Raw genomic sequence first — 17,855 nt, 5'->3', positions numbered from 1 at the left:
ATCTTAAAGAGGAGAGAGAGGACTCTGGAGGCTGAGGCAGAAAGAAAAGTGCAGGGCCCTGGACTGGGACTGAGGCTCCATCTCAAATGAATACAAACAAACCAGACAATGGGGACACAGGGTGTCAGCCACTTCCTCACTGTCCCAACACAGTACAAGTCTAAAAGACAAATGCTACAAATGGAAGTATTATTTTCTAAGGACCTAAAATTTCTAAGGATCTAAAATAATCCTTGCTACTTGTGTGCCTGGAATGTATCCTAGGGTCACTGGGGTCCCTTATCACAGAATGTGATGGGTTGAGGGGACTCTTGATGGCAGCCTTTTGTTTTCCAGGCCTCTAATGAAGACAATGGTCCTGTGAGAGAAAGCTATTTGTCTACTTGCTTTGTTCCTTTTTAGGACCTTGAGAGGCTAGTTCTGAGTTCTGTGCTCTGCATCCTTGAGAAAGGAGATGGCTCAGTGGTTCTCAGAGTGTCTTGGCAAGGAACAGTCAGCTTGACATTCTGACTTTCTCCAGGGCCTCCATTTTCTTCCTGATAGTTCACAGCTCCATCCTGAGCCCTTTCTCACCTGTTGTCCCCAGGGCCAGAGTTCTGGGTGCATTACTCCCATTCAGGGCTGCTCATGTACAGGCTCAAAAAAGGATTCTTGAGGGCAGGCAGCTAAGCCAGTTCCCAGCTAGGACACTTCCAGAAAGATTTCCTCACCCGCCAGGCCGCTCCTGACAATCCAGACCCTGGTGTGATCCAAAGGAATTTCTGCACTTTAATGGCCATTGTTTTAACTCTGAGAAGTGCATGCATATGTGTGTGTGTGTGTGTGTGTGTGTGTGTGTGTGTGTGTGTGTGTGGTGTCAGGCCTTTTAAGCCATGGCTGGTTAGCTTATACTTTCCCTGGGTGGAAATCTTCATAGACTCTGGTTTTCACCGACTTCCTGCTTTAGGGTAGTATTTCTCAAAGGAGGGATTTAAGAGTCTGGAGAATCATAGCCTGTTCCTGGGCAGCCTTTCTCTGTCTTGTTTCTCCTTTGGCCTTGAAGAGATTTAATAGTTTAAGCATTAAGCCCATGTGTGACACTTCTGTTGAAACAGGAATAAGCATGGCTGATAACTGAGTTGTCTTCCCAAGGCAGCTTCTGGATCAGATTTCTGTGAATCCAAGTTCAGCCACAGGCGCCCGTGGGCAACGGGACTCCATCCTCTGCCACGTCATCTGTGGAGCAGCTCCTTGCCTAGTGTTCTCAAGTTGTCAGCCCACCCCGTCCACGGCTGACCCCTCTGCCTTCCCTAAACATTTTCCTCTCACTACTAGCTGGCATTAAGCTTGGTACACAATGCGCCGAAACCACTGTGAAGCACAAACCTTTCGATGCAAGGCAACACTGCAACCTGGAGTGACTATGTCCTACAGTGAGGTGAGACAGTGTCTGTGTGAGCCCCTGTCACCAGCTGAGCACTGGAGCCCATGTCTGGTAACTCCCATCCTGACACACCCCTGCAGGTGGCAGTCCTGGGCATTGTCACAGAGGGTCTCTGTGGAATGCCTCCTCCCACTCCTAAGACAATACTGGGACACTATGAGGTCATTAGGGGTCTATGCCTTCATAGTGCCAAAGGGCTCATGGTGTGGCCTGTGCCATCAGGCATGGTAAGAGGAACCCTATCAGGAAAAGTAGCTACTGTGGAGGATGCTGGGGGCAGAGGGTATACATATTTTAGGAATATCAAATAATATGGAAGAAATGTGTCTGCTTGACCCAAGTGCCAAAAGCTCTTCTAAATTTAGCCAGAGTGTTTCTTTATTTGAGAGCCAGGTGGGAAAGGCATAACAGAGGCAGCTCCTTGTTCTCAAGTGAGTATGTCTATATAGGCAGCTCTGGGTGCTGTGCCGAAGCCCTGAGGACCCCAACATCTGTCCTGAAAGAGATTTCTGGAACTGCCATTTTATCTTTTTATTCTTCCATATGCAGCCACCCCTACAGTGTTTGTGAAGTCTATTTATTTTTCTTAACGTATATTGAAACCACTCATGACCACCCATACAGCCCTTATGGGAAAACCTGACTACATAGGAACACACCCTGAAACACAAGCCCGAGGAGAACGTGAGATGCTGAGGCAAAGCCCAAGTTCTTTCAGGCAAGCAGGTCTGTGCTCTCCTCAGACTGGTGGCTTGCTTAGACTCAGCTTCTTGGCTACCTGAACAATGTCAGGCATGCCTTCCATCTTGTGGAGTGGTCCTAAATCCGATTACAGAGTGATGAACTCAGGGGTGGTTTTGTAGATTTTTTTGGTTTCATCTTGCTTTGCTGGGTCATTTTCTACCCTACTGGTCTTTGGCATGCATACTGTGGTTTCTGACTTTTTGTGTTTTTATGGCTTCTCTGTCTCTCTGTGTGTATTTCCTGTGCTTTTTCACTTTTTTTTTTAAATTCTGTTTTTTTTGCTTTTTAATTTGCCTGTTTGTTTTCTAAAAAGAGAGAGAAGGAAGCCATGGAGTTGGATCTGGGAGGAGATGGGAGAAGGAAACCACCATCATAATATTTGGTATGAATTTTTAATTAAAAAGGCCCCCCCCAAAGGGTCTTCTCTTAAACACAGTCATCTCCCAGATGCCACCATACTTATCCTTGACAAGGAGCCCCATCTTGGGCTGGGTGTGTGCTCAGAGCCCAGCTGCAGTCCCTTTTAGCTCAGGGCATCTGTGATGGCACCATATTTGCCATAGCTTCATATTTTAACGAGTCTGTGAAACAACCTAATATCTAAAGTATTTAAAGTGTGGAAACTGCAATTTGGAAGCACTTACTTATTTTGACTTTGGTCCATCATTTCCATTGCCTATTGCATTAAAATATTTTGACTTTTTAATCCATTATTATAAATTTATGCTATTTAAAGAATCTCTGAAATGTGTAATTAAGAACAAAAATAGTTCTTAAAGCAGAAAGAATGCATGAGGGACCAGAAGCTGAACCTTACACAGGCAGGGTTTAATTATAGCCCCTCAGAAGCACCGAAGGAGCCTGAGGAGTTTTCTAGTGTCCCTGGAAACACCCCCTAAGTGTAAAGGAGAAATCAAGGAAGAGAGTTCATGTTCTGCAAGGACACACTGGAGCCTCTTGCATCCCTGTCATTCTTCATATCGGAGGGCAGCTCAGAATCTAGGCTTGTATGGGTATCTGGCCGGGCCTTCCCCAGGGACCTGCAGGATGAGCTAGGAAGAGAGTCCTGATGCAGCCTTAGGACACTGCTCAGCATCGGCACATCCTTCTACATTCAGAGATGAAGCAAAGCTCATTCGCGGGCCCTCAGGGAAGACAGTCCCACCTACAAGTGGGAATCCCACCAACTCCACACTCTCACAGAACCTTCAGACTCACATCTGCTTGAGCTGTCCTCATGGCCCTCACCAGGTGATGGAGTCTCAGCTGACCAGCTTCAGAGGGACGGGGGTGATGCTCCACCTCCATCTTCCCTGGCCTGGGTCAGGACTCAGGATATCCACAAGAGGACTTAGGAACCATCTCTGCAGAGTCAGCACATGAGCGGAGGGGAGCTCACTCCCAGAAGGCCACTGGGCAGCTTCCTAGAGACAGCTGGTTAAGCTGCTCCAGGGAAGTTTGGGACTATCTCAGGAGCCCAGCATGCCCTTCTGTCTTCTGTAAAAACAGGTTCCAGACCTTATTGCTCATGGATAGAGCTTTTGATCTCTCAGATGGGCTTTTCCCTATCTCCATATACAGATGAGAATGGGGCTACTAGAAACACAGCCCTCAGAGCTGGGGCCAGCTGCCCAGAGTTTCGTCTTTGGTGTACAAATTCTGGAATTTGTGGAAGAGTTAATGGAAGTCCCTTATAGGATTTGGGTCCATAGTTATGGGGGTCCAGTATATAAAAGGGTGAAATGCTAAGCATTCTTTGTCACCAAGGTGACCCTGAGGATGGTGCCACTAACAAACAGCCATCTCGGGGATTTGACCAATGAGGAGGAAGCAGGGAAGCCTGAGAATTTGGCTTCTAGTCACACGACCTAGGTGAGGACAGTCCTGCATCAGGAGTCTCTCTGCACCTGCATCCACAGCAGCTGTCATTGTCTGCATTCTGCAGGCTCGAGAGCCTGACTCAGGGTTAGTGAACCTCCTCCTGAGGTTGGCCTCCCAGACATGTGGTTCAGCAACATGGAATTCCGTACACTCTAATCAGCAAGTGCAGCTCACACTCTTGTCCTGTGTGCTCGGCAGCATGTTGTTGTTCTAGGGGGATGGGTACCACCCACGCCATCACCAATCATCATAGCCACAGGGAATGTGGGATACGCTTGTCACAGGGAAGCTAACGGCAGTGATTACACACGGCAGAGCAGCAGCCGGCAGCACAGTGTCACCAGCTAGAAAAGAAACCTGTTTCCTTAGGGAGTGGCACCAAGTGACCCGCACAACAGAATCAGGCCATCAGCAGTGCAGCACAGGGGACAGAACATGGGTTCCCTCTCCCTACCCCTGCCCAGGGGTTTGGCCGCCTGGGTGGGGTCAAGGGTCAGGTGTGAGCTGTGGTCTCTGCAAGTGTGGGGAGCTGGTCTCCAGCACCGGTTCTTCTCTCAGCCTTGCCTCACCCTGCAGGGTGTGGTGGAGGGCCCTCTGCATGGCGTTCTGAGGGTGCTAAGGGCTGGAGTCCCAGCCAGCACCCCAGTCCAGACCTGAGGTGCCCTATGATGCAGCACAAGAGGGTTGGAGTCCAGTGGCTTCCCTGTCTAGCGGAGATGTCAAAGCGAGTGTGGGGAGCAAGCAGAAGGCTGTAAAGCCAGACAGATGCAGGCCAGTAAAGCACAGCATTTCTTTAAGATCGAGCACCTGTCTGTGGACCTGGTGCCATCAAGCCTCAGCAGGGGAGGGGGCGTGGTATCTTGTCTGGCTCACAGCACACGTGCTAGCCACTAACTACTGCCCAGGAATGCTGCTCTCAACTGGTGGAGCCTTCACAAAGACATGGAGCGAGTTTCATAATCTTTTGGCTTTGAATTATACATCTTAATGAAGAAAGAAAGCAATTAGTCTGGGGAGAGGAGCAAGTGGGTCAGCTCCCAGAAGCAGCATGGCTGCCACCGATGGTGGGAAGGCACTGTGACAGGCAGAAGGTGGCCTGAGGTGGGAAGTGACCACTCCGTGGCTGTGTAGGGGAACTTGGGCCTGGCCATTTACTGATACTCTTAAGAGTTTCCCCTGGGGGGCTGGAGAGATGGCTCAGTGGTTAAGAGTATTGTCTGCTCTTCCAAAGGACCCGGGTTCAATTCCCAGCACCCACATGGCAGTTCACAACTGTCTGTAATGCCAATTCCAAGGGATCTGACACCTTCACACTGAATGCACATAAAATAAAAATAAATTAATTAAAAAAATAAATAAATTGCTGTTGATGCATAACATATTAAAAAAAAAAAAGAGTTCCCCCTGGATTCAGCACCTTCATGAGCAGCCAGCATGTGTGTATCTACCTGACTACGGGTTTGTAAGGAGCTCAAGTCATCCTTGCAGTGAGAAGATACCCCAGGCTGAGAAGGAGGAGACAAAGATCTAGCACAGGGATGCACGAGGCTGCCAGACATGGGGCCAGGCCGAGGTGCAGAGCTGAGCATAAGGATGCCCTCATCACCAACAATTACATGCTTACAGAAAGATCTACTCATGGACACGGTACTCCATCATAGAATGGTTGGGGGGTGCTGTAGCTAGGATTGGAAAGACTCTTGGAAGTTGGCCCGAGTGGCCGGAGATAAGACATTGGCGGCTTCCAACAGACCCAGACTCTGGAGCTTACGAAATGTCTAGCTTTGGACTCGTGTGCTGTGGGATCAGACTGAGAATATTGAACCTGGTTCCGAGGAACCCAGATGGTCGCAAAACTGTAAACGGGATAAAGAGATCCAGATGGCATGAAGGATGTGTTGCTCAGGGGACCTCAGAAGAGCTAGTCTGTGGCAGATATAACCCGCTTACAGGAGTCTCTCCCATCCAGACATGCTGACAGGTAAGGAAAACCTTCCTTCCTGGGCCTCCAAAATTGTGCAGAATCAGCAAATCCTACAGGGCACAGCATATTCACAAAGTGAGGCTCTAGAAGCTGCACCATTACAGAAGGGAGGAGACCCAGAGAGTGCTGTCTGTTTGCAGGGTCAGGGAGCGGAGCGAGTGTGGCCGGCCGGGCACCTACCTTACTCTCATCCTCAGGGTCGCTGTAGCCACATGCATCTATGAAATCTGGGAATGTCTCCGACCACCCATCACTAGTGCAGTTTTTGCTTATGTTCCCTGGAAAGTAAATTTCAGATGTTTGGTCCTTGAAAACTAGCCTCACAATCAAGGATGACAGGACAAGATGAAGCCCTACTTGGCAAGTGACTGAGACCACCCACAAGTCCTTCCCCAGTTCCCCTGCGCAGCTTCCTCCTGGAGGCCTGCCTGCCAAGGCCTGGGAGAACTGAGCGGAGACACGGCATTGCCAAATGGTAAAGTCAGGACAAGCACTGACTACAGCTGCTAGAGCCTCAGAGCAGCTGTTCTGAAGCTGGATGAAGACCCTCAACAGATTCTGATGTCGGGGTCTCAGAGTGCAGGTGGTCAGGCCCCAAGGCTCTGGGGCTAGCTCTTGTCAATCCTTTTCCCCTCTACATTTGGTCTGTGCCTCACCCTTCAAAGCTAATGAAGCAGTGAAGGGGGCTTTCCAATTGGCTATCAGTTAGAGGACCACATGTAATTGAGGTTTAAATAGCAGGAAATATAGCAGTTTTGTGATTTTAAAATCCCACAGTTTATTTCTTAATAATCTCAAATTTATCCAGAAATGAAGCATTCACTCTATTTACAAAGAATGTGGCAGGTGACCACACAGAGCAGAAAGCATATGAAGCTCTGGACTGACCTGGTGGGAAAGGGGTGGATGAGGGCATTAGTGATCTGAATGGACCAGGCCAGATTCTTATTCTAGGTACCCAGGACACACATCCTGGTCCTGTGTGGAGCTTCTGCCCATTGCCCAGGACACTCACGGCCCCCACAGTGTCTAGGACATTTAAGTTTCCCAAAGGTCTTCCTTTATACACGTCTTCATTTTCAGAGTGGACTTGAGAGGCAGGTGTGGTCTACATTGCTGCTCTCATTCTATAGGCTGGAGACTAAGGTTCGGGCTGCTGGGTCAGTTTTGAGTCTGAGCAGGTGATAGGCTTTCTGTCAAAGGCCCTGCAATGTCCACCTGTTAGCTGGTCCTGTCTTATTTGGCAGTGCACAAGAGCAGCTCCTGCCAGGCTGGCAGTTCTGAAACTAGCGCTGTTGGGCAGACTCAGCTCCGTACTCTTTGGAGGACTCTAGGTCCTAGTCCCTTCCCACCTGCCCAAGGACCTACTGGTACCCTCCCACTCAGGCCTCACCTGACGCGTCCACATTCAGGGTGGACTGCCTCTCTGCACTTGTGGCCAAGCCCCTCAGAGAGACACTGGCGACTGGACTGGATGAGAGCCTTTAGAGGTCAGAATACTGAGAATGGCTGAGACCCTCTGCCATGACCATGAATGACCAATGAGGTAGGTTAGGGGCACAGGTTCCCAGGAGACCAAGTCTCTTCCCTCACCGCTTTTCTCTGTTTCAGTCTGTGCTTAATTCTCTGCTTTAAGCTTCAACATTATCATTCCTCAGTTTCCCCCTTCTGATCTGTCCAGACAAAACAGTTTCCAGTTCTCAAAGTGCTGCGCTTCCCTTGTTCTAGCTGTGTTTAATAAGCGTCCTCCATGTGATGAAAACATGCATCCTGAGAACAGTGTAGGACAGAGGGGATGAGGTGGCTCCAAATTCTCTAACTTCCAGGCAACAGTGAACTTGTCAGCAGGAGCATCTTTTATGCAGTGACACATATTTTCTACCTAAGCCTGCAACCTGTGGAGTCTCTCTAGGGCTTACAGTAACCTTCCTTCCCTCTTCCCCTTCATCTCCATTATCATGCACGCATTTTTCTTCTTTGCCTCCGAGAGTGTATCAGTCTTTCCCCCACATCTGGCCTGCTTGCCTATCTAGGCTCCAGCGGTTGAGGTACTCCTGCCTCCTTAAAGGAAAACTCGCCCAACACTTCTTCTGGCTCTCTTAGGACCAGGGAGAATGGAGCTACAAAAGAAGCACAGCCCAGCTTCTTCCTGTAGAGAAACGGAGCCCCAGATGACACCCGTGAGCCGGGGAACCCGTGAGAACACCATACCTGGTCTGCTGTAGAAATTGCTGAACACTTTGGGGCAGGGCACTGTGACAGTCTCCCCAACGTCTGCAGGGCGCCAGCAGGTGATGTTGTCCCAGACACCAGAACAGGCTAGAAGGAGAGGCAGAGAATCACACACTGCTTAGAATGGTGGCGGGAGAATAAGTGAATCTACATACACGTTCTGAGAGAAGGAAACTGCTTATTAGGTAGCTAACTGCCAAAGCATTTTCTCTATGAGATTCTCACATGATGCTGTGGAGATGTGAGTAGCTTGCGTGTTCCCTTCTACACCTTTGAAGAAACCAACAGGCCGTGGTTGAAAGTGTGTGAATAGTTCAATGTGGACTGTGTAGTTTTTAAAAGTTTTATGTATTTTTAAACGACAACTGATAATTGTATATACTTGCAGGGTAGACAAGGTGTTTGATATAATGTATATATTGGAGGATAAATGAATTAGTGTACCTGTCACCTCAAATGTGTGTTATTTGTGGTAATAACATTTAAAGTTACTTACCTTGGTATTCTGGTTTACGTTAACTGGAGCCACCCCTCTGTGCAACATGAACTAGAGCATGTTTTTATTGTCCAGCTGGAACTTCAGGCCATCTAAAGAGCACTCCAAATTGGCCTTTGGTAACCTCATTCTACATTTTGCTCTATGAGACAGACCTAGATTCCACACATGAGCTCTGTAGTCTTCCTGCACCTGGCTTATTCTACTGTGCATTACATCCTCTGTGCCCATCAGGTTATGGAAAATGACATGTTCCTCTTTTATAATGCTGAACAAGATTCCATTGTGTTTCTACACCGCATTTTTAAATAAAAGAGAATCGTTACATTTTTCTTGCTGATCTGCACCTTCAGTGTGGGGAACTGGCTCCTTGCGATTCTGTCTGGGAATACTCAAGGGCAGAGTCAGTAGTCTGTGGTCTGAGCTTGGTAGGGCAGGGGCCATCATTTGCATGCCTTTTTGGATATGGGATGTTGAATGACACTGTCTTGGTTATGGCTTCTATTGCTGTGAGGGAACACCATGACCAGAAGCAAGCTGAGGAGGAAAGGGCATATCTGGCTCACACTGCACACTGCTGTTCTTAGAAAGGAAGACAGAGACTAACCAGGGCAGCGTCCTGGAGGCAGAGGTTAGACAGAGACTAACCAGGGCAGGGTCCTGGAGGCAGAGGCTAGACAGAGACTAACCAGGGCAGCGTCCTGGAGGCAGAGGCTAGACAGAGACTAACCAGGGCAGGGTCCTGGAGGCAGAGGCTAGACAGAGACTAACCAGGGCAGCGTCCTGGAGGCAGAGGCTAGACAGAGACCAAACAGGGCAGGGTCCTGGAGGCAGAGGCTGATGCAGAAGCCATGAAGGGGTGCTGCTTACTGGCTTGCTCAACCTGCTTTCTTACAGAACTCAGGACCACCAGCCCAGAGATGGAACCACACACATGGGCTGGCCCTCTCCCATTGATCACCAATTGAGAAAATGCCTGGATCTCATGGAGACACTTCCTCCCCGAGGCTCCTTAATCTCTGATGACTCTAGCTTGTGTCAAGTTGGCACACAAAACCAGCCAGTACAGATATTTTTCTCTGGGCTTGGGCTGGCTGCTGGGTTTGGTGATTTGGTCTTTTTGTACGGTATTTCCAGATATCCACTTGGGAGTTCTACTGTCCGGGCATTTGAGGGGGCTGCAAAGCTGAAGGTAGCACGTCACTATGTCTTTTCCAATTTCTTAGCTTCATTTACCTCCCCCCACCCCAAAGGGCTTATGTCAGTTTTGCACAGGCCTGAGATTCACCTTAATTTCCTTTGGTCTGTGTTTCTGCTCAGTGAGATTAGAGGCAGGCTCACAAAGTCAGCAGGTTACTGTGAGCTCTGTCCGTGGGGACCGGGGCTTGTTCACACACGACAGGCTGCTGTCTCAGGGTATCACTCCCTCTAGAGCGGATTGCTCTGAATTGACCTCACCAGTATGAAGGAACCCAAGGGGGTCATGAGAGCTGTACAGCCGAGAGAGGCCTCTTGGACCTTTCCTCTTCACTTGTGTTCACTTCCTTCACAAGGATGACACTAGCCAGTGTGAGCAGCGCCATTGATAGGACAGCAGCACTGAGGAACAGCTCTGATTCCACATTCGAAAAGCTTAACTTTAAAGTCACAGAAGCAAAAGTTCCTGCAGAAATGAGGCAAGGCAGGCTGGCCCAGACAGCACTCATGGCAAGCACGAGCTGCGAAGCCTCGTCAGTCTCCCGCTACCTTACAGCAAATGTCAGGGCGGAGGACTGAGTGCTCCTCTTCTGCCTAGCCCCTGGGATGGGATTTGTAAATGCTTCCATTGCTGTGCCCCTGAGTTTTCAGGGGCCACTCTGTGCAGTCACAGCTGTCCATACAAGCAGCCACAGTCCTCCTGAGGATGATGGCCACAGGATTCTCCACTGCCTCGCGGTAGTAGAAGCAGCGCTGGATATGGTTTCCTGCTTTAAGAGCCTAGTGTGAAGCCTGACAGCCAGCTACAAACATCTCGGGAATCAAAGGGGGAGACACGCTGATGCAGCAGACAAAGCGGGACCCTGTACACCTTTCCTCAGCTTTCCCCTGGGGCAGTGGTCCCATCTGAGCTTGTGAGTGCCGAGTGCTGCAGTGTGTGGAGATGAGAAGGACACAGAAGAAAGAGAGTGAAAAGCCATCGCAACTAATGATAGGAATTGAAGAGGGGAGGGCCTCAGGTGTGACAGCTCAGCTCAACTGGCTCCTGATGGAGATGCGAGATAAGGTCAAGTTTTTATTATAGAAAGCAGTTTCTTTCTTTCTTTTTTCTTTTTTTGTTACCTCAGGAGGAACCAGGCAAAGCACTTCTTGTACCCTGGCCATTCCTTGCATAGCATTTGCTGTGGCCAGAACTGCCATCTGGCAGGACACAGAAGTAGAGTTCCTCTTGGATTCTATGGATGTGCCAGGCTTCCTTAGGTCATGATCCAAGGAGGAGAGCCAGGAGTGGAGTGGACCCTCTCGAGAGCCCTGAGAAGTCCTTCAGACCCAGCATCAAAGAGACCCCACATTACCTACAGCACGGCTGTACAGCGGCGTCCAGCACTGTCTGCGCAGACGTTCCCTCGGTGACGCTGCCTCGGGGCTACCCGCAGACTGAGCGCTGCAGCGCCCTGCAGGCCATCTTGCAGTGCCAGCGTAGTAACCTTGAAGGACCACATAAGAAAGGTCCCAGACGGCCTTCTCAGCTAACCAGTGCCAGGATCCAGCTCACACCTCCAGCTCTCCCTTTCTCCCTGCGCAGCGGAGGGAGAGGGGCATGGCAGTCCACAGACACCGCCTAGTCGAGAGCTGCCGAAGGAGGCGCAAAGGGAAATCTCAGACCTACTCTAAGCCCTGCTCAGGGGTCTGTCCCTTAGGGCCTTTACCCTGGGTCCTCAGTGGGTCCACTCAACACCTGATTCCACAGTCTCATACACAGGTACATGGAAAGGTGCTGTATGACTTCTTTTTACAAGGAAGAATATTATTTATTGCCTTCCCATGTACCAAAGTTCTCATATTTTTCATGAATATGATTATTTTCATTAGCAGCAAGATATTCCATAGCCTGAATTTGACAGTTAAATCCCCATTTTCGAGTCCTCAGCATCCATTATTCTTATGAAATAATCGATAGGAAATAGAGTAATTAAGTGCAGAACAGAGACAAAAAGAATGCATGGGCTTGCCCTTGAGAAGGAATTGCAGTCCTTTCCCAGCTGAATAATTTTCTGAGAACACTCCTTGCGAATATGTAAAGAATGGTCAGAGTTAGAGAACCAACAGGTTTCCCCTAAGGACAGTAAATTCAGGCACAAGTCACCAACGGATACTAAACAAGGTGGTGCTAACTGCTTTCCAGGCCCCGTGGCTAAGACAGCCAGTAACTAACACACTGCCATCTTCAGGTTTGCTCAGCTGCGCAGGGCACAGTGCTCAGGAGAGCAGACCTGCTCTAGCGTCTGTCGTCCTGTGCTCAGCTGCGCACACTGGACCTGCTTGGGACTCCTCTGTGCAGAGGGCACCCCTGCAGGGCAATCCTGGGCGAGGCGCACCTGCCCAGGGCACACCTGCTGTGGGCTCACCTGCTTGAGAGCCCCCTCGTGCGCCCTGAGGGCTCTCGTGCAGACACAGCTGTGTGAAGCACATCCGTGGTGGGAACACGGTCCTGAGCACACGTGTGGAGCACACGTGCAGCCTCTGCCTTTTCCCTGGTGACTGTTGAGCACAGAGGTGTCCGTGATTCTCCTAAATGCTACAATTTTAAAGCAACAGCGTTTCATCATTTTGCCATCAAGCCTACCTATCTTCTATGGCTGTCATCCACTTAAGAGACAGAGAGCTGGAAGGAATTGGAAAGTGAAATGGGAAAGATAATTTTTACAAGTGTTTTGTCCTCCTCTGAACTATGTCCATTTATTCTGACCTGAATTGTCTTAGGCTTCTGCCTGCTGGCCCCACAAAGACACCACATTGTCTTGATAAAGGGGGCTGCTGGCTTCTCTGCCCTGTGCTCACAAAAAGGAAATACTCAGTCGTCATGTGAAGGAGCCTGGTGAGAGGGTGCCAGGCAGGGTCAGGATGGCTGCTTTCTCACCTAATTGCTTAGACCCAAAGGCCACAGGGTTGGCCTACGCTATGTCTCACAGTCTGGAGGTCAAATCAGGACTGTGTGGCATTTTCACCCTCAGTCTATCTGGAGCCTTGCAGGGGCAACTGAGGGTGACCCATAGAAATTCAGGAATGTTTTCATCACCATTTTACTTTGCTCTGCAGCTCAGAAATCTCAAATAGTGCTACTTTGGGGCACTTAGCCCCTCCACCTCAGCTGACCATGCAGAGCTAATGAATTAACGGGTTGTGGTACAGATGTGAATGTTCTCTAAACAGCTGCTCCATGAGCTGACAAACTTGTGTATTCATTGCTTCAAGTGTAAGCACTCTCTCCTGAGTGAAGGTGAGAGGCCACAAAACGCAGGTTCCCTTTTTAATTTTCATGACAATTGAAAGGGGTATGCTGTGGAGTCCCTCCACCAAGTGATGAAGCAGCACACAGTTTCCAGTAAGACTCTTCGTTGCTGCTACCTGAGAACTGTACAGGGATTCCAGGGGGCCACCTCTCATGCCCCCATAAGTGACCTCGGGAAACACAATGGTTCAGCAAGAAGGCTTTGTTGAAGTGGTCTCTTTTGTCTGTGGTTGGTGCCCTGTCCGGGGGGAATATGTTCACGTCTCCCCAAGTAGAAGCCACAAAGTCCATAAAGATGTTTACAACCAGGACTTTCTGGCCCTTCTGTTCACTGTACGCAAGACTCCAGAGCAAGGGCTGAATCCACACAGGAAGCAGGAAGCCCCGGGTCTGGGTGTCACAGCCCCTGGGCTTGTGGGCTTTCTCCGTGGACACAGCGATGCTGGCTGCTCCAGCAGCTCACTGTAACAACGGCTGCTATTTGGAGTGCTTTGGAGCCCCAGTTAGTTACTGTGAGGGCAGACAGGGCTTCCAGGAGTTCTGTTGAGAGGACTCATCCTTCTCTTTTGTTCTAAGGATGCTTCGTTTGTTCTTAAAATATTGCCAGTGAGATCAGAACTCCATCTATGCATTAGCTCATCTAGGTAGGCTGCCAAATGCCGTTTTAGGAAAGCTGCAATTAGGAATAATGACAGTAACTGAACTGGGGGAAGCAGAGCAAAGAAACCTTCTGAGGGAAATACCAAAGCAAAAGCTGCTCAAAACTAATGAATGAAGTGTGTTTCAGCGTGTGTGAAGCGCCGAGGAGAGCATGCTCCTGTCAGGAGACCACTGCTGTGGGTTTAGATTATAACACACTGGGGCTAGAAGACATTCAAAAAAAAAGCGTAATAATGGACAGGCTTAGGGCTCATCAGGAGCCTAGCCATCTGTGGAGACAGAAGCTAGCCAAGGCACCGCGCCTTCCTGCAGTTTTACAGGTGTTGCAGCTGTTCATATATGTGGAATGATCAGGCTTTCTAAAAAGGTCTGTAAACTTCTGCTGTGTGTGGTGCGACAGAAGTAACATCGTCTCTCAAACGCTTCTTGACAGAGTTCTTCCTGCAAGGAAGGGTAGGTGAGGCTTACCCTGGTGTCTGCTGGGGAGTGAGAAACAGTGGTGGGTCAGGATTGAAGGGCTCCGCGTGTTTGGCGTGCCGTGTGGGCACTGTACAGGAACCCGGGAAAATGCTCCTATCCTAAGCAGGTGTCTAGAATTTCACCCTCAGTCTCTAGGGAGGAGTATTAGCTACCACCTCAGGCCTGGAAACGCCATTTCCAGGACACTGTTTCTGGACAGCACTGGGGAGTCAGCTCCCATCTGGCTTCTGAAAGCAGCTGCTTTATTCTGGGGTTCAGGTGGGCACCAAAGGCAGAAACCCGGTCGGGGTAAGGGGTATTCTGCCAAATCCAATAAAACCCCAACATCAGTACATTCCAGCAGGAGTCACCGTAATCCACATGGGGAGACCAGCTTAGTCACTGCAGAACCTCGTCCTTAAGATGTGAGACTGTTTCCTCCCTGACTCCTGGGCTTGAAGGTGATGCAGTGCAGGCACCTGTCTGGCAAACCGATGAGACTGAATATTTGCCCAGTGTTGACCCCTGCCTCATTAGGATATTCACAGTGCTTGCGCTGACGGCAAAATTTCCCCTCATATGAAATAATCCAGACGCTATTCTCCAAGGTCTACTGTGTCCCAGGGCCTGGCTGTTACCTCAGGAAGTTCAAGGCTGGGCAGAGCAGGGCAGTGTTTTGCATAGCATCAGATTCTCCCATTTGGAGAATCCATCACCGGCATGAACAGTCCTGCCAGCGGATCTCAAGACAACCTCCCTAACATTCATCATAAGGACTTAGCGACTTCCCATGACCACCCAGTAGATCTTCTAGTAGGGTCTGACTCACATCGAGGCAGGAACTGATCCAGGCATGGAGACCAAAGTACTGGCTGCTCCAGCCCCTCATGGAAGATAATGCCAGGCCATCATTCAGCTGTAGCCAAGACAGAACTGTGCCAATGTACAACCAGAGGACATTGTCTTGGGGTAGATCCAGTGACCCCATCCTACCTTCTTGGGAACAGACCCCACCCCTCAGCCCCTCAAGGCCAGTTCTGAGACGTAAGTAGTTTTCCTGCCTCTTGTCATGAGGACTGGCGTGGCCCCAGGTCACTGGAGTCCTGCGGCTAGAACGTTGTCTTTCCAGCTAACTCTGACCCTTCCTTCTGCACAAGGTGGAGTCTGAGCACTGTCTGTCACATCCTGCTGCCTCCTGCTGGGCATGGCCCTGCTGGACATCCTGCTGGCTCTCCTCCTGCTTCCTTCAGCAGTGCTCCTGGAGACACATCCCCACAGAGGGCCGTTCCCTGAGCTGTGAGCAGCTGTCTTCCGTGGAGCATCCATAGGGTGGCACTGCACATTCCAGAGGCCAGGTCTTTCTGTTCTGGTCTCCTTGCAGTTTGGCCTCCAGACTGTAGAAACAGCTTCTGGGAGCTGCTTCTCCCCACCAGTCTCCACAAGAACACTTTTCATTTCTCCCTTGGAATGCTGTTTGCTTGTCATGTTTCTTCATTTCCAAGGATGCCATGACCTTCCTAAAGCATAGCTCATACCAAGACACCGCCTCTCCAAAGCTGTCAGGTATCTCCACCCTCAGACATGTTCGTATCCAGTCTGCTTGCTTTCTTCATCTGTGCCTATATTGCTAGCCTGCCACTGCCACAACCCCTCTTGCTTCCTACATCTGGGATCTGTTCCCAACGTGTTTTAAATTACAGATTAACTGGCGGAGTGTGCCCATGGGGAACACCACAGCTTCACGGTGGGCTTGTATCTCATTTTTACCCACTATGTGGCCTGCCATCACATACAGGCCTTCCCAGGGCTATGTCTACCCTACAGAGATCAGGGAGCTCAGGTATACACACCCTGGGGTTATCTTATCATCTCATGTGCTGTCCCCCAGTGAGTGGGCTCATCTAGAAACACCACAGCTGCTTCCAGAAACCCTACCTTATACCCAGAAAAGAAGGAAAGAGGTTCAAGTCAGAGCTATAATGTGGGGAGCAACATGGAAGAGCAAGGCAGATCAGAGAGAAGAACACAGGGTGCTGCCTGGAGCCTCAGAAGCCAACGTGGGTACAGGGAAAGAAAACAGTAACTGTACCAGGCAGGTGGTGACCTGGCAGAAACCCTCACTAGAGAGCCAGCTTTGGATGAGTACACAGATGAAGACACCAAACAGGGCTTAGAACTTGCGAGTGGACTCAGCATTCAAGTAGTGCTTGAATCTTTGAGCAGACACCGAATGAAGGAGGCAGTGTTCTTGAAAATGCTGCTCTGTTTCTAACAGAGCATGCGGAACCAGCAGAGGTAGAGGGTCAGAGGCCTACCAAGCCCTCTGTCTGGACTCAGTGTCCTCACCCTGAGGGTCCTGGCATTTGCTAGCAAGCCCCGGGCCCCTCCGCATTGCCGCCCTGCAGTGCCTGTTCACCATCGCAGCCTGTGACACCCCCTTCCTGAACTTCCGCACCTGGTGGAAATACACACTGTGCTTTTCCTCCTGCTTCAAGCTTTCCCCTCATGCTCTAGTCCTCACCAAGTAAGAAGGGCTGCACTACACGAGCCTGCTTCTTTACTAGGTCACAAGAAGCTGACTCGGTCTCATGATCAGTGTCTTGCAGTCAAATGCAGGTGAGATATTTCATTCCTACGAGCATTAGGACATCATTTCTAATAGCACAATCTTGTCCCCCTCTAAAAGTTCACTAGCTGGAAGGAACCAGCGGAACGTGCAGATGCTAAATGTGAAGGAGAGTATGGAGCGGGCATGGCCTCAAAACGAAAGAGAGACCAGGACACGGGCCAGGACAAGCACACGCAGGGTCGGCGTTGGAGGGCACCAGGCACCGCCAGTCTCTCAGGCAAAGGAGGGCAGACACGGACATGCTTCTCCCTGTCACACTTAGCTGCTTTACTCTGTGTGCAGAGTCACAAATTCCTAACACTCCCTTCTGATCTAAAAATGCTCGTTGATTCCTTGAGCAAAAGCTCAAATATTTTTAAAGGCATGGTGTACAATTTAAAGGCATGGTGTACAATTTGGGAGATGTAGCAGGGACAAAATGTGCTCTCTTTGTATCTCTTAAGAACAAGAGGGCAGGAGGCCTAATTGATGGTCAATGTGACGTGGTCACTGGTGCCTGCACACCACACCTGGATAAGCAGAAGAAGGTGTCTCAGTTTGCTAGGAGTTCTCTGGTGTGAGCTGCTGAGCCCTTCCATGCGTGCCTTCTGAGGAGACTCCAGGACTGTTCACTTCTCTTCTGAGACCGTCAGATGCAAACAGCTCTGGCTGACAGACTGCTCCTCTACCAAGTCTGGCAAGGAAGGCGCACTCCTTTGGATCCTTAACTGGCTGACAGGATTCTGAGGACCTGATGTGGATACTGGCAATTTCCTAGGGTGGGGCTATGGCCTGGATGCATGGCCTTGTCCCTGAGAGCCGTTTAAGTTGTACAGGGACCCTAGAAAGTGTGAAGCTCTTACTATGAACTGTGGGAGA

The 17,855-nt window shown here is 49.9% G+C and overlaps 1 protein-coding gene across 2 annotated transcripts in view; it reads right to left on the bottom strand.

Annotated features, from left to right (window-relative positions):
* Vipr2 (vasoactive intestinal peptide receptor 2) overlaps nt 1-17,855 on the bottom strand; it is a 72,611-nt gene that overhangs the window by 48,276 nt on the left and 6,480 nt on the right. For both annotated transcript variants that reach the window (XR_009593163.1, XM_021653066.2), the window contains exons 3-4: nt 8,244-8,351; nt 6,213-6,310 (exon numbers count right to left, since the gene is read on the bottom strand). Coding sequence is in view for 1 of the 2 variants with exons in the window: in XM_021653066.2 (XP_021508741.1) it covers nt 6,213-6,310; nt 8,244-8,351 (206 nt within the window). In the remaining variant the exon portion in view is untranslated. The remainder of the gene's footprint in view (nt 1-6,212; nt 6,311-8,243; nt 8,352-17,855) is intronic.

Source organism: Meriones unguiculatus, chromosome 7, assembly GCF_030254825.1.
Source record: "Meriones unguiculatus strain TT.TT164.6M chromosome 7, Bangor_MerUng_6.1, whole genome shotgun sequence".
Lineage (NCBI taxonomy): Eukaryota > Metazoa > Chordata > Mammalia > Rodentia > Muridae > Meriones > Meriones unguiculatus.
This window is presented reverse-complemented; position numbering and strand designations above follow the sequence as displayed.